This window comes from Haliaeetus albicilla, chromosome 11, assembly GCF_947461875.1.
Source record: "Haliaeetus albicilla chromosome 11, bHalAlb1.1, whole genome shotgun sequence".
NCBI classification, from domain to species: domain Eukaryota; kingdom Metazoa; phylum Chordata; class Aves; order Accipitriformes; family Accipitridae; genus Haliaeetus; species Haliaeetus albicilla.
In genome coordinates this window covers 2,613,405-2,628,444 of record NC_091493.1, presented here as the reverse complement: position 1 = coordinate 2,628,444, position 15,040 = coordinate 2,613,405, and the positions used below count along the sequence as shown (strand labels likewise).

Here is a 15,040-nt window from a genome sequence, read left to right as displayed (position 1 = left end):
AAAGCCCGAGAGCAGCCCTGCGCCGGGTAGGGAACGCGGCTCTGCTCGGCAGCTTAAACCTCACGCACATCCCTCGCTTCTGGAAAAAGAAAATAATTGCCATATTCATTTGTGGAGGGAAATAATTACTTCATTCATGACATGAAGTCAATTTTTGTCCTGAACCGGAGGGAGCCCTGTACTGACAGAGGGAATTTCAGAGAGAGCAAAAACAAGCCTGGCATTTGTATGCCACAATTAAAGGCGAGAAGGAGCCAGTGGTGAGGTTTGTTTTTTTTTTTTTTTCCTCTCCTTCTGTTTTTTTGCACATCAAATCAGATAAGGGATAAAATGTTCTGGCTTCTCCGGCTCAGGCTGGGGCGGGGGAGGAAAGGTCTCCCTTAACTTCGTTAGCCGTGCTGAAATGTTGCGGTTCAAAAGATGACTGCGGCAAGAGGGAGCTTCCCCCCCCATTTGCCATGGCAGCCGGGCAAGGCCTGATGGGCAGATTGAAGGAGCCTGTCGGTCGTTTAGTGGGGCCAGGAGACGCACAGGCAGGCACTTAGCACAGGTTAAACAATTTACGGGAATTAAAAAGGAAAAGAATAAAAAAAAAAAAAAAAAAAAAGGCTAGAAGGCCCTTCTGCTTGTGCCAGCGATGGGGTCAAATCTGAAATCTGTTCCTTGGAAAGATCAAAAGGGCTGGGCTGGGATTTCTGGGTGAGCAGCACAAATTGCTAATGGACTCTGGGTTAGCACGCTGCCGCGCACAAGCGTGCTGGCTCGGCCGCCGGTGTGGGCGGCAGCAGCGGCGGTGGGCTTTCCTCCGTGGGCTCCGAACGGAGGTGAGGCATCCCCGTCATGGCCGGGGAGGGTGCAAGCCCGTCCACCCCACCGCGTGCCTTGCTGTCCTGAGTGGGGGTCCCTCGGGGAGTTGGGATGAGGGTCCCTCGCTGCCACGGGACCTGGTGTCCAACACGTGAAAAACGGGGCTCCCGAGAGCCCCGGGTCGGGGGAGAGGGCAGCTGGCATCCTGCAATGGGGGCACGCAGGCTCTCGCGGATAAATGATAAGCCAGAACCTTTGGAATGGCTCCTCCGCTGCAGGGCGGCTCCGGTTAAGTGCCGAGGGCCTTGCTGCAAAGAGGATTCCCGTGCTCGGTCCGGGTTGCCCACCGCTCGCTTCTGGCTGCCCTCCCAGCTCCGAGAGGGAAGCTGGAGGCACAGCTGGCTCACCCAGAGCAGAGGGGAAGGTGATATATGCATGGACTAATTGATACTAAATTATGTGGGAAAAGAGGAAACTGAAGGCGGGCGGTTCTGTAAACATATCTATTTTTCACAATCTGCACCACCATGATTGAAGCTGGTGTCAAGGGTGATATATGATAGAAAATTGATGAAACATTGATGTCAGGGGATGAATATTTCAGAAGGCACTGTATACATCGTACAGTGCTTTTCTTAAATCTTTAACCAGGGTTGGATAACCTTGAGAGGGGTGTTTATAAGTTTATTTTGTGGCAAGGGGAGCAGGGAGCCTGAGGGGATTTGGGGTGTGCGAGAGGATTTGGGGTGTGCGAGAGGATTTGGGGTGCGCTGCCCCAGGGAGGAGAGCGATGCCCCGGTGCGAGGCTCAGCGTATCCCATCGCACGAGGCTGCCCAGCTAAGCCAGCGCCGCAGGTAAAATCCTCGAGGCTAACATATGCCAAACCTTTCCCGGCTCTGAAAGCAAGCGCAGGACGGAAAGGTCAGCCCTGGCTCCATCTTCCTTCCTACAGCCCTTGGAGCATCCCCAGCCTGCGGCTCTCCCGTTGCACCGGCTACAGCCGCTTCCCAGCAGCTTGACCTGATCCTGACCTCAGCCTGCTGGGGCACAGCACCTCCAGACTGATGGAAAACAAGTTTACAAGCTGCTTTCTCCTCCAGGTTGACTTTTAAGTGTCAGCACCTGGCTTCAGCAGGGAGGTTGTCCTCTTTCAGGGGAGAGAGAGTAACGGGGAGGCTTGGGGTCCAGCTGGGGACAGCGAGGCCAAGCCGTGAGCAATTACAACATGGAGGAAGCTCAGAGCAGCTCACTGCCTGGTGAGTGGAAAAGTCCTGCTGGCTTGTAGCTATTTTGAGGTAAGGCATTAATTGTGGACCAGAGGGAAAACAATAAAGCCGTCCCTGAAATAGAAGCTGTCAAAATACCGTTGCTAGGAGTGAAGCTGAACCCGTTGTTTTTTGTTTTGTTTTGGTTTTTGGTTTTCGGTTTTCTTTTGGTTTTTTTTCCGCTGTTGCAGAGAGCCTGTTGGCTTCAAAGCAACTGCGAGGGGGCCTGAGTTTGGGGTTTTTCTTTGCTCCCACCAAAATCAAACTTCCCAATGTCCCCTGTGCCCAGAGCAGGGGCTGCGGGGGCAGCGGCAGCCGGGCACGCGTTAGGACTAATGCTTTTCAGTGACATTTAGAAGACGCCTAGAGGGCCCTTTGCATTTGCTGCTCTGAAGATTTGCTTGTTTATTTTGGAAATTAGCAGCATTCAAGCTTTTTTATTAATAAATCCTCTAAGAAAAAGGTTTTTTTAACATGGAGGGAGCATCGGCTGGAGGATGGGGGTTCAGTGGGGTTTTGTTTCCAGGACGGGGAGCGAGCGGAAAGATTTGCAAGCAGGAGGGGTTTAAAAGTGTTGATGTTTCATGTACAAAACCAGTGTTATTGTAACACTTGGGTGTGCCTTTCCGGGAGCAGGACCTCCTGCTGCACCAGCCTGCTTGGGGCTGGTACCTGGGAAGTGTCATCATCCCAACAGGACCAGCTTCTCCCCAGCAACCCCAAATGGAAGCAGAGCCGGATGATTTGCACTTCTCCCACCCCACCTTACCCCTCCATAAACAACATTTCATCCGAAGAAGCGTAAGTGGGGGGAAAAAAGGAGGAAAAAGCCTGCTCTGCTCCCTGTCCCATCCCCAGCTGGGCATGCGTGGTGGTCTTTGGGGGTTGTCGGGGCTGCTGGGCAGGGAGCCCCTCCTGCACGGTCCTTTTGGGCTGTGCCCATGCCATGATTTCCAAGGCCCCATCAGGAAGAGCGTTTTCCTGCCACCGGTATTATCTCATAGCACTTGCCATCTTCTCCCCCCCCCCCCCCCCCCGCCAAGAAAGCTGCAAATTGAGACCCTGAGGCATCCGCGTAGCACCAAGATGACTCTTGTATATCTTTTTTAAAGATATATTTTTTCATTTTGCAGTGTTCAAACACCATCTGCTGTTTTGTACGGTGGCACTTTCACAGGAGGCGGTCATTTTTAGGTGTAAATTGTTCCTTAAAGTACATATTGACAGTACCGGAGGCTGAAACGGCTGGGAAAACCCTACAGTGAGGACAAAGTACCACAGCCCCGGTCTGTAATGGCCATCCTCATTGTGTGGGGACTTTGCTTCTTGCCTTCCCACCTGGAAGAGCATCTTTTGCTCTCGGTTCCCTCCAAACCCAGGGACAGCTAGCAACTGAGGTCCTGGTCCTGAAATGCAAGGTGGAAGAAAAAAATCCCTGATCGCTTGGCTGAATCAAGGCCAGCATCACCCCACCAAAGCCACTTGGGCTTATAATAATAAACTGGCAATGCTGCCCGTGACGTGTAACTTACGGAGGATTGTGGTTATTGGGAGCATCGAGGCATCGTTTCACAGGGATGCACTTGGCCAAAACCGGGATAACGGTACAAACCCCAGGTTAATCCCCTGGGCACTCGGCCTCTATTTCAAAATGAGCAAAGCAACAGCAAATACCTGGCGAAGCAAGTTAGTCCCTGATCTGTAGCTCTTAAACAAATACGATTAAAATAATTGCTGCAGCCGGGTGGCTGCTCTCCCATTTCTTGTTATGGAGTATCACCGCGACGTAATGACTGCAGCAGCATGGCCCCATGCTATTTCAACTTTAATTTGGTATCTCATTTCCAGCTATCACCTTATTTATTTTAGAAGCTTTAATTTATGTCAGGCCAGGTATGCCAAGTGTCCCAGTTACGCAAAGGTCGGGGAACGGCTCCTGCAAACAGCGCGTGGGTCGGAGCTGGGTGCTGCAACAGCCTCTTCCCTGGGATCTCCTCCTGCCGCACCAGGATGATGCTGCTGGAGCTCCTGCCGTGGTCCAGGCTCAGGAATGCTCCACAGACCAAGCATCTCCAGCCAAGCACAGGGAAGCAAATGATGTTTGTCGTGTGTGGTTTTATTTTGCCTTCCACTTTTCTATTTTCTCTCTCTTTTTTTTTTCTTTTTTTTTTCTTTTTTTTTTTTTCTCCCCCGTTCTAGCTTCTTGCTGGCAACAACAGACGTTATATTTTGACGAGTTAATAAACATCTCCCCCGGGAGCGAAGGAGCTCCAGCATGCTCTGCTTCACCATGTTTTACGTCTGACTAACAGAGTTTGCAGAGCAAGAGGTGTTTTTCTAATCTGAGAACTCGGTGGCTCACGTTTCAGACTTCTCCCTGAAGCTGCTTCACTTCTCTGCGTCTCGGAGGCTGATACCATGATGCTTCTGTGTTATCTCCTGGGGGCTAACCCATCACTGCAATCTCCCCTGGCCCTTTCTGCCACCCTCCACCCACTCTCAACCCCAAATCATCACTTGGATCTTGTGTTCTTGAGCTGTTTATCAGCCTCAGATATTAAGATACTGCTGTACATCTTGCTCTGTGGCATCTCTGGGACCTACAGGGTTCCTTCCCATGCTGACAGGAATCCCTTCGCTGCCGGAGGGGTCACCAACGAACAGCGGGCACTGCTGCAGTGAGCTGCTGGTGGATGCCAGGTCTCTGCATCGGGGATCCACCTTGTCTTGCTCCTCCCAAGCACCTCTGTTTATTGCTCTGCTAATACAGAGTCCCACAACCTGTGGTTTTCATCAGCCTTTCAGACCAAAAAAACAAGAGTTCTTGACAATTTTGAGACCAGCTGGTGAGGAAGCCCTTGGAAACCTGAAGAGCAGGGACAGATGGACATGGCTCCAAAACCTGGCGCTTCTAGGATGCCCCTCACGGCTGTATCAACCTGGAGGCGGCTGCTGCCTTCGGGCCTTTTGGCAAGAAGAAGTGAGACCTTGGACATGGTGCAAGGCAGGCCCGGGAAGACGGCGTGTGGTCCAAGGATCCAAATGCCAGTTTGAACTTGTAGAACATTATTGCTCGTGAATTATGGATAGTTATTGCACCTTCTGGACGATAAATTATTGAGCTGACATGCTGGATGGAGAGCAAGGAGCCAGTGCCATGTTTATGGCAGGCGGATCTGGCACCCGGTGTCTTTGTGGGGAGGGGGGGATGTTTTTCTCCCTTTCCTTCTGAGCAAAAGCATCTCCGCCTGAAGCTGGGGAAACAGCAGGGCTCTGCCCACCGTAACTCACTGAGTCAGCTGGGAGGGCAGTCACAGGCGAAAATCCCTGGCAAGGGATCTCGGAGGAGTTTGGGGGAGGTTCTCCCCAATCCCACAGGTTTTTCCGCTTGCACTTGTTGGGTTTGCACTCTTGCTGGCGTTTGGGAATGGATAACATTGATCTGCAAAAGGAAATGAGATGGGTTCCTTAAAAAAACAGGTATAGGGACGCTCACCCGAAGCAGGTGCTGGCCTCTGGCTGCCAACACCAGCTTCTTCCCCCTCCATAGCATCAGACGTTGCTTTTGCTTGCAGAAGAGGGAAAACTGAGCTTAGTCTATTCAGTATACAGTCAGCTGCATAATATTTGTGTTGGAGATGGAAGATAAAGCAAGATAAGCAATTCTGTAAATGCAAGGGTGCCTTTCAAACACCACAGTGTACGCAGATGCAGGAAACCAACCGGCCAATATCTTAGCAAAAAGGATTTAACTGGGACCATGGCCATACCTTCTCAGCCCGGGCGCTCATCTTTCTTACATGATGGCCGAGGACTCTTCCCGGGGAGCTGCGCAAATAGCTCCAGTGCTCGGTCTGGTCCCAAAGTTCGCCGTGGTCCTGGCTTGCCAGCTGCCCCCCCCGCCCCCGCCCTATCTCCCCAGAGCAGCCTGCCCAGCAGCTTGGCAGGGGATGGGGATTTGGCACCTCACTGAAGCGGTCGTTAATCACCCCCAGCATCTGCTTTGGAGAAGGGGCAGGCGGCAGGAGCAGTCACCCCGTGGTTTCCAAGCCTGGCTCAGTTCAGCTGTGAAGAAGGGCTGTGAGCTGGTCCCAAGGCAGGGTGGAGGGACACTTGTTCCTCCGCTGCTTTGCTCTCTGGGGCTGCTTGTGCCACCCCAATGCGGCTTTGCAATACCCAGGGCTCGGTGCCCCCTTGCACTGGGACATGGACGTAAACCCTGGTGTCCCTCCATGCCCCACTCTGCGTGTCCTGTAGCATCATCCTGGGTGCTTCTGAGGTCCAATAACCTCCCCCTTGCCCTCAAGAGGATTTGGGGAACAGTTTATTTAGGTGATGAGGAACACTATCCCTTTATGTCCCACGCTGAGCTGGTCCAGCATCCCTGGCAGGGGATGGCAGGTCTGCCGAGCCCCTTGTCCCACGCGTGCTCCCGGCAGCCCCGGGCTTAGGGACTCCCTGAGGTGGCTGCTCCGTCATGTTTAACAGACCTTGACAGACCTGTGAGCCCCTAGAGTTTGCCTAAATGCTTTCTGGGGCCTGTTTAGGCTGTAGGTCTCCATAGCATCCTGTGGCAATGAGTTCCATAATTTAATCATGGGTGGCGTGGAAAAAGCACTGTCTTTTGTTTGTCCCTAAATCTGCTGCCCGATAACTCGATTTGGACACTCCTAGTTCCTGTGTTGGAAGAAATAGGGAATTATCACTGCCTCTGCACCTGCTCCACAGCACTGGTGCTTTTATACCGGCCCGCTGCGGCTTTTCTTTCGCCTCTCCGTCATTCATACCTCCTGGCAATTTCCCACTCCCCTGCCAGCCCAGCCTGGCATCGCACAGAGGATGGAGCCAGAAAGGTCTCTGCTTTGCTTCGTGGCTGTGTTTATCTCCACTTTTCTCCCACTCGCTTCTTTTATAGGTGTGGGGGAGATGCTCAGGAGGCACTGCTGATGCGGGTCCAGATGCCGACGGGCTCCCTCTGGAGCAAACCGTAGCCTTGACGAAAATCCTGAGAGCATCTTCTGGTGGTTTTGGGCACTGGCTTCTGCCCGTTGGGTCCGTGCGTGCACGTGTGGACCCTTCCCCAGCCACCCAGCCCCTCGTGAGGAGAACGGTTCATAACATGGCTTATGGTCACCTTGGGCATTACTTATCTCCGAACCAGGCTTTCCTGGCCCCAGGAGAGTGGCTCCCACCTCTGTCCTGCTGCGGCACAGAGATGCCGTGAAGCATCGCCCAGGGTGGAGGAGAGAGGTGGCACGAGAGTCGAAGCGGGGGACAGCGGGGTGTTTGTGTCCGCCTCTCCCCCCGCCAAGCGGGATTTCCGTGGCATCTCGAGCTGAAGCCAAGGAGGCTCTGGTGTCGGTAGAAAGTGAAGCGCTTTCCCTAATCGAATCACACGCCAGTGTCACTCGTAAAGCTCTGCAAAGCAGAAAGGACTTGGGAGCCACTGAACCACAAACACCTCCTCCCTCCCCAGCACCTCTGTGGAGACCCCGCCTCTCTTCTTCTCCATCTCTCACCCACGAACACGGTTCGGGAGGGAGCCAGGGCAGGGGCTTGGAGATCCCACCTTTTGCCCCGTGTCTGGTGCAGGGCCATCACACCACGTACCCCATGGGCTTGAGGATTTGGGGAAATGTATATGGTGCTTCAGGGTTCTTGGTCTTCATCTTGGGGATGTTCTGCCCTCTCTGGTCATCTCCCTGACAGGGATGTCTCCCTCCAAGCAGGTGCTGGCCATGCATCGTGTCTCGCTAGTCCAGTGGGTCTTCTCCATCCTCAGCTTCCGTGAAGATGCTACATCTTCTCCTGCGCCTTGCTCAGCTCCTTCACGAGACCCTGCCCGCCCAAGCGTGGGACGTGCACTGTACAGCCATCCCGTTTGGAGGTGACGGGCAGGAGGACAGTCCCTTGCCTTCACCTCCCCGGCCCAAGCTGAAAGGGGTAACCGGGGGACCACAGGGCGCCTTTCCCAGCAAGGGGTGGGGGAGCCCATGGAGCAGGGGAAGGAAGGGTCGGTGCTGGGCATTTCACCCTCAGAGAGCACGGGAGTTGCTGACGGAGGTGGACGTTTCTGAGCAAAGCCCTTCGTTCAGGTTTTGACGGTGCATCAAGCACCGAGTACATTGCTGCCTCCGAGCATCCCCACGGAGCTGTGCGCAGAGCAAAATTAGCAGGGAGGCTGGCTAATGTCGAATCGAGAGGACAGGCTGGCTCCATCCAGGTGCCCACCAGCAACAGCCTACCCAGCAAAACACAGTGGTCCGCCTCTTTTGCAGGAAAAACCTGCCCTCTCTCTCTTCCTGCAGCCCTTTTTCTGCCCTAGCCCTCCCCACGTTACAGAGAGAAGCAAATTTCCCATCCTTTACAGGCAGCGGCTGGGATTTCTCCGCAGCAGTCGACGGCGTTCTCGCAGCAGGTCCGTCAGTGACAATTTCCGCAGCCTCCTTCAGTGCACCCAAAGCACGCAGGCGAGGAAATTGTCAGTAGCAGGGAAGAAAAAAAAATATCAACCGCTGCTAAACTCAGTGTTTACTTCCTGCTGGGGCTCTCTTGGTAACAAGCAGCTCCCTAGAAAAAATCCCCCCTTTAAAAAAAGCAGGGGGATTTCAGCCCGGCTGGATTCCCAGAGCAGGGAAGCGGCTATTTGTGGAGCGAGAGATGTGGCAGGGGCTGGCTGAGCCTCCTCCCGCGGCGGGACCAGCAGAGTTCAGCGATGGCTGCTTTCCCGCAGCTGGAAACGTGCAATTTTTCCCATTTGGTCCCTGCTGCTGTGGGTGAGGCGGTGGGGAGCCAATGCCAGGCTGTCTGTCCGGGCTGCAGCATCCCAGGGAAAGCAAAACTGTACAGCCCCAGCTTTTCCTTGCTGGGGAAGCCCTTCCCTGTGTCTCGACACCACGTTATCTGTAGCTTTGCTGCGTATCCCCTCTTCTTCCCCTGTGTGCATGTCTTCAGACACTCTCTTCCTACTAATGCCTAATTAGGTTGGCGGGACTGTTTGGCCCGATAGCACAGTTCTGGATAATGCAATGCAAATTGACTCGAAGACCTATGAACCCCCAAATAGATAAGCACCTCCGGCTACCCTCATGTTTAGCTGCCTGCAGCCCTTCCAGCTGACCATGGCTGCAAATAGCACGTGGGGGCTTTAAAGAAAATGCTTTTTAAAAAAAAAAAAAAATCATCTTTCCCCCCCCAATAGAAAATTCTTTATGCCATAAAGATGTCTTGATATCTCAGTGCAATCAAGCCCGGCCTTATCCCAGATAGCTGAGATACTTAGTGAGGAACATGGTCACCATTTGAAAGAAAAAGGCACTTTTAGAGGACATTTCAGCCCACTTAAGGTCCACTCTGCCTCCGAAGTTTGGGTGGGAAAAGCTACCTACCCCTCCCGTGACAGCGCGACCACAGCTGAAAGGCGCCGTGACCTGGAAGTCTGAACAAGCGAGTCTTTGTCCCACCTCCTGATTATGCTTTGGGAGTTTCCTCTGTTTATTATTCATCTGATTGCAATCTTTTTTAACGCTTTAATGCACCCTCCCCCCCCATGGCTATTGCTAGAGACCCGAATGCCTGACCGGAGATAGGCACCGGAGAGGTCGGAGGGTCCCTGCTCAGATGCCGAGTGCGTCACCGGTGGGATGTGGACTGCTGGTCCTCCCGCATCCCTGAGTGGGAGCAGTCCTTCCCCGCGCCCAGTGCAGAATGTCAAAAAAATCAGGCGTCCCATCCGGTGCTGCCCCTCTCCTGAGCCATACCCAAAGCCGGTGGTGCGGACCCTTTCCCACGTGCCGTCAGCTTCCCCTCGGCACCATCGACCTCCATCCCTCCGGGGGCCGCAGCTGAGTCCTGTGCAACTCGTCGCACCTCTCAATCGGCTGCTGGGAGGGGTCCCACTGCGCTGGGGATTTGATTGACATGTGCATGCCAGGCCATTAGAGGAAAATGAGGGGTAATATGTAAACACCTGGGAGGAAAAACAGCCCTTTGCCTTAATGATAGTTTGTCATGTCATATTTTTCTAAAATTGCAAAATAGCGGTAGGCTAACCATTAATTTGCATTGCTTTAATTCATATTTTGAATACCAGACAACGACTTAAACGCCACCCGATTTAACCCACACGTTCTCACTCATTTCTGCAAAAAAAAAACCCCTGTAAAAAGGAGCACTCTGCTTCTAAAAGCAGGCACTCTGAATGCCCACCGGCTCCTCCGCTCATTAGTACAGATACCCGCACTGGTACCAAGCCAGTCTTCCGAGCCCCTCAAAGTGCTTTACACACTGGCCCGAGTGTTATCTGTGTTATTTAATAAAAGAATAAACACCCGCCCAGGCACGGAGCCCTCTCTTGCACGAGCGATCACTGAGCACAAGCACCCGGGCTTCGGGGCTGCACGTGGGGCCAGAGCCAAGTGCCGATGCGCCCTTGCGTTACGCTGCCACGAGCTGTACGTGAGCCCAACGCGTGGCCTGATCCGGCTGGAAAATAGCCTTTTTTACTGGTTTATTTTCCCAGACCTCTCACCCCCAGCCCCTCTGCAATGTCTTGTCTGCATCAGGTGCATCCCTTCCCCTCCCTGTCCAGCCAGGCTCTTCTTTTCTGGCTTCGCCCCATTGACAACAACTGGAAATGAGAATTTTTTTTTTTTGCTCTTAAGCCTTTTCCAGCATGTCTCACTGCTCTGTAAATACAGGCTGAAGTGCAGCCGAGTGTGGGATGCTTGAGGTAGCACTCAAGGCAGCTGTATTGCTGGCAACGTGCAGGTGGCCCAAGCAGCGTGGCATGAGTACCCCCCAGTTTTGGGATCTGGCTGGGGGTACCCACGGGACTGGTAAGGTGGGAGAAGGCAACCAGGCAGCTAGGAGAGCTCAGGACAGCTCTGAAAAGTTTCCAAACGTGGATTTTCTTTTTTTGGGTGATGCCCGAAAGGCCCATCCCAAGGGCAAAGGCCACCCCTGGTGCTCCTGGGTCACCCAGCAGAACCCCACGGTCTGCACGCAACCCCCCAGTTCACCAGCAGAAGCCGTCCCCCACCTTCTCCATCCCACCGGGGTTCGCGCTCCCCCTCTGAAGGCGACAACCGAGCTCAGGCCAAGGACCAAACCCACGGCTGGAGCGGCACGTTGGGCCTGGAGAGAGCCAGTGCCGGTTCCACCGGGCTGGCGGTGAGGCGCAGGCTGTAATTACCGCCTGCCTGCCAGGGGTTTTTTCGCCCCCACTGCCCTACCCGGGAGGAACTGAGCAGCTGCCAGCAATTAAAGTAGTTAGCAGTTCCCATGCTTATTTTAACCATTTCTAGGCAGCCATAGTAGCCCCTTCTCCCTCAGTGGAAGAGAGCGGTTCTTGCTGTCGCCCAGCACTTTACAGCCCTCCATCGTAAGGCAGCTTTGCTGAACTTGGGGTTGTCTCGTCTCCTGGGTGCCCCTCCGGCGAGCGGGGTGGCGTTTAAACCATCGAGTGGAAAACTGCAGCCTCGCCGCTCCAAGTTTGCAAACCCGTAAGTTCGTTTTCGGTTCCTTTGCAAGAAGGAGATGTACAGGTATGGAGGAGTAGTTGCAGGATATCTCCCTCAATGTGTGATTTATTTTTTTTTGTGTGTGTGGGGTGTTTTTTTTAATACTCCTGCAGGTCTATTCTGCAGCCTGGGTCGGCGGGGACGTAGCAGTCCGTTCCGTGCTCCTACGGCACTCGCATCGCTAGGAGCAAAAGCCCACGTTCGCTTCACGCCTTCGAGTCTTTTTCGCGGCGTGTTTCTCCCCGGGCCAAGCCTCCTCGGCGGGCACAGCGGGGTACGGCCACGCCGGGGGGGGGCCGGGAGGAGGATGATGAGCACGCCGGTTCCCCGGGGGCCGCTCGCATCGCAGCGAAGGGGAAACCCGGCGCCGACCGCGTTGCGGGGCTCCCCCTTGTGCCCGCACATCTCCACTGCAGACCGGGATTTAACGCGGTTTTTTTTTTTTTTTTTTAATTTTTTTTTTCCCCCCCATCCCTGCCTCGCAGTCCCTCTCCCGGCTCGGCTTTGTGTGTCCCCCCCCTTTCACCATGCCGGCTGCCCGAGGCGGTGATGCAGGGGAGGGGGTGGCTGAGACCGGGCGCAGCTCATCGCAGGCAGGGCGCCGGGGCCGCCCCCGTTCCGCCCCCTCCCCGGGGGCCGCTCCCCGCTCCGCCCCGCTCGGCGCCGGGCAGCCCGGCAGTGTGTGGCGAGGCGGGCGGGCAGGCAGCGCCGCTCCGCTCCTCTCTCCCTTTTCCCGGCCCCCGCCGCCGCCATGCCGCCTCCCCCCGGCCCCCGCCGCCCCGCCGCTTTCTTCATCCTCATCTTCCTCCTGCCGCTGCTCCGCCGGGCGCTGGCCGCCGCAGGTAAGGGGGAGCCGGGGAGGGGGCAGAAGTTTGGCTGGAGGGAGGGGGGGGGTGGGCAGCGTGTCCTGCTCCCTCCTCCACCCCCCCCAAAAAAAAAGTTCACTGCGGTTTATCTCTTTTTTTAGGGGTAACTCCAGGGGGGGTCCAACCTTGGGGCGTTTATTTCCTTCTCTTTTTTTTTTTCTTTCTTTTTTAATATAAAGGTTGAGAGCGCAGGTTTGGGGGGGGGGGCTGAGCCATCCTCGGGGCCGGGGGATGCTCCGGGGGATGCGGGCTGGCAGCGCCGCCCGCCGTGCCCCGCCGCTGCCGCCTGCTGATATTTTTATATATATATATTTATTTTTTTTTTTCTTTCCTTGGGAAAAGCAAAACAAACCCAGCCCTGTTTGTAGTGTCGCCGGCTGTGATTCCTCAGCGAGTCAAATAAGTTAATTATTCAGCTTGGGTTTTTTTTTTTATCATCTGCCTTTTGATAAACCGAGCTATTGATGGCCAAGCAGCTAAGTGGTCTTTTCCTATGGCTCTTCAAAGTTTCCTGTGCGCAACCCAATCTTGTGATTGAGATGCACTTAAATCCAGCCCTTCCGTTGGTAATCCCTGCCACAGACAATAAACAGAGGCGCGTCTCTCCTGCTGCCCTCTCTCGTTAGGACTCCTGTGATCAAATTCAGCCTTTCCGCTATATTTCACACACCACCACCCCCCCCAGCAACTCCTGAACATCCTCTGCATCTCAGGACTTTGTCCTTTGTCATCCTCCGGCGGTGGCAAAGCAAAGGTGCTGGTGTTTATCCTCCAGGTAGAACAAGATGTCTTCGAGCGTAGAGCTCGGAAGCGGAGCCCTATAAAGTTTGATGGCTTTTTAGAGGTTGGTACCTCTACCCTAACCGTAAGCGTCGGGGCTCCGGTGATGGGCAAGGTCGGCATCCCCGTGGGAACTCAGGAGGAGAGCCCATCGCCCGCATCCCGCACCTTGTGGCAAGGGCTCGAGGACGTGGCGCGTAGCGCAGATCGGTCTTGGTAGTAGTTAAAAGCATCTCCTGACAAGCTGATTTTCTAGGAAAATGAACCAAGCCTTCTTTTCTGAAGCGTAATTAAGGTGACGAGGAATTTTGGGGAGGGAGCTTAATTAGATTAATATTTTTTCCGCCTCCGCCACACAAAGATCTAGTGTGTTTCGGCAAATGGAAAACAGAAGTGGCACTACTGACTTGCTCGGTGGCCTGGACGTTGCTGCAGCAGCATCCTCCAGCCAGAAGAAACTCGCCCTTGCTGGCAAGGGAGGGGTTTGAGACCTGGCAACTGGTGGGCAGCGAGGGGACCTGCGGCTCGGCACGGCGTGGGATGCTGTGGATGGCAGGGAGCTGGGAAGGCTGGATTAGCCAGGCCGCTGTGGGTCGGGGTTTAGCTGTGGCCAAGCAGCCTGGGGATGCTGTCGGGGGGGGAGATGTTGGCCGGGTTGGTGGTACGGGACCCCCGTGCCTGGCTCTGTCCCGCGCAGTGATTGCATGCACCAAGTTCACGCAGGGGTTGAACTCCACTGGGCAGGAGGGAGGGAACGAAGAAGCAAAAACAAGTTAGACCTGACCAAGCTGGATCAGTTTGAGTCTGGGGAGCTTTCCGAAGGCACACTGTTAATCTGGCATACGTAAATGTGTATATAAAGTTTTTAGCTGTAGAGCTATAATTACTGTTTCTCCAGGAGTGTTGTGCAGAGATTGCATGTGATGATGCAGAGGAGGGAGCCATGGTGGGTGCTGCGCCCCGGTCATAAGCCGCTCCCTTCCCCATCCTGGTTTTGAGGAGGGAGGGAGGGAGAGACATCACCCAGAAAATAATTTTTAATAACAGAGAATGTACATATTGTTTGTGTCGGGTTTTGCAACAAGGCGGGGGAAGATGTGTTGTTTCGGACAGGGGTTTGAAACCCGCTCACCGCCCGGACTGCTGCGGTGCTCTCCTCCGCTCCTGGGGGAACCCCAGCTCCCACCCGCGGCCCCCCAGTCCCGGGGCTTTGCCTGCGGGGCTGCTCGCCGGGCTTCGTTCTGCTTGTGTGTGCTACTCCTGATAGGAAAACAACTCAGGGTGAGGATTTCGAGCTTGCTCGAGGGCCTTTCCCAATGAGGCCAGCTGTGCAGAAGGGCTGCCAAAATCCAGAGGGTGATGCTGGATGGTGGGCTTAGCTGACGAGGGCGTTTGCAGAGGAGAGTGTGACACTGCCGTTCTGGTGAAGGACCGTCCTTCCATCCCTCCGTTGGCGCTACCGTCAGGAAAACACCTGGGAAGGGGATATCGGCACCGGTGTCTCCCACCGGCGTGGGTCAGGGGCTCCCGCGCGTCGGTGGCAGGAGGCTGCCTGCCCGCTGCTGTCATCGCGAGCGGATGGCCGGGAGAGAGATGCTTGCTCCGAGACCTGTTGCTCATCAGGAAAGCCTCTGCCCTTGCAGGAGGTGGGGGCTTGCTCGCTTGAGGACAGCGGTGCGTGGAAGGATCTGCTATGGGTTTTTTTTTTTTTGTCGCCTTCTCCTTTAGCTTCTTGGTTATGGAGCCTACTCTCTTGGAAGCGGGCGCTCTCTGTGTGCGGTAGTGGCAGAATGAAATAGT

General features: G+C 54.7%; 1 protein-coding gene across 2 annotated transcripts in view; it reads left to right on the top strand.

Moving 5' to 3' along the window:
* Positions 1 to 12,169: 12,169 nt before the first annotated feature.
* Positions 12,170 to 15,040, top strand: part of UNC5B (unc-5 netrin receptor B) — a 54,915-nt gene continuing 52,044 nt past the window's right edge. For both annotated transcript variants that reach the window (XM_069795823.1, XM_069795822.1), the window contains exon 1: positions 12,170 to 12,436. In XM_069795823.1, the coding sequence (XP_069651924.1) occupies positions 12,346 to 12,436 (91 nt within the window). In that variant the 5' untranslated portion in view covers positions 12,170 to 12,345. The remainder of the gene's footprint in view (positions 12,437 to 15,040) is intronic.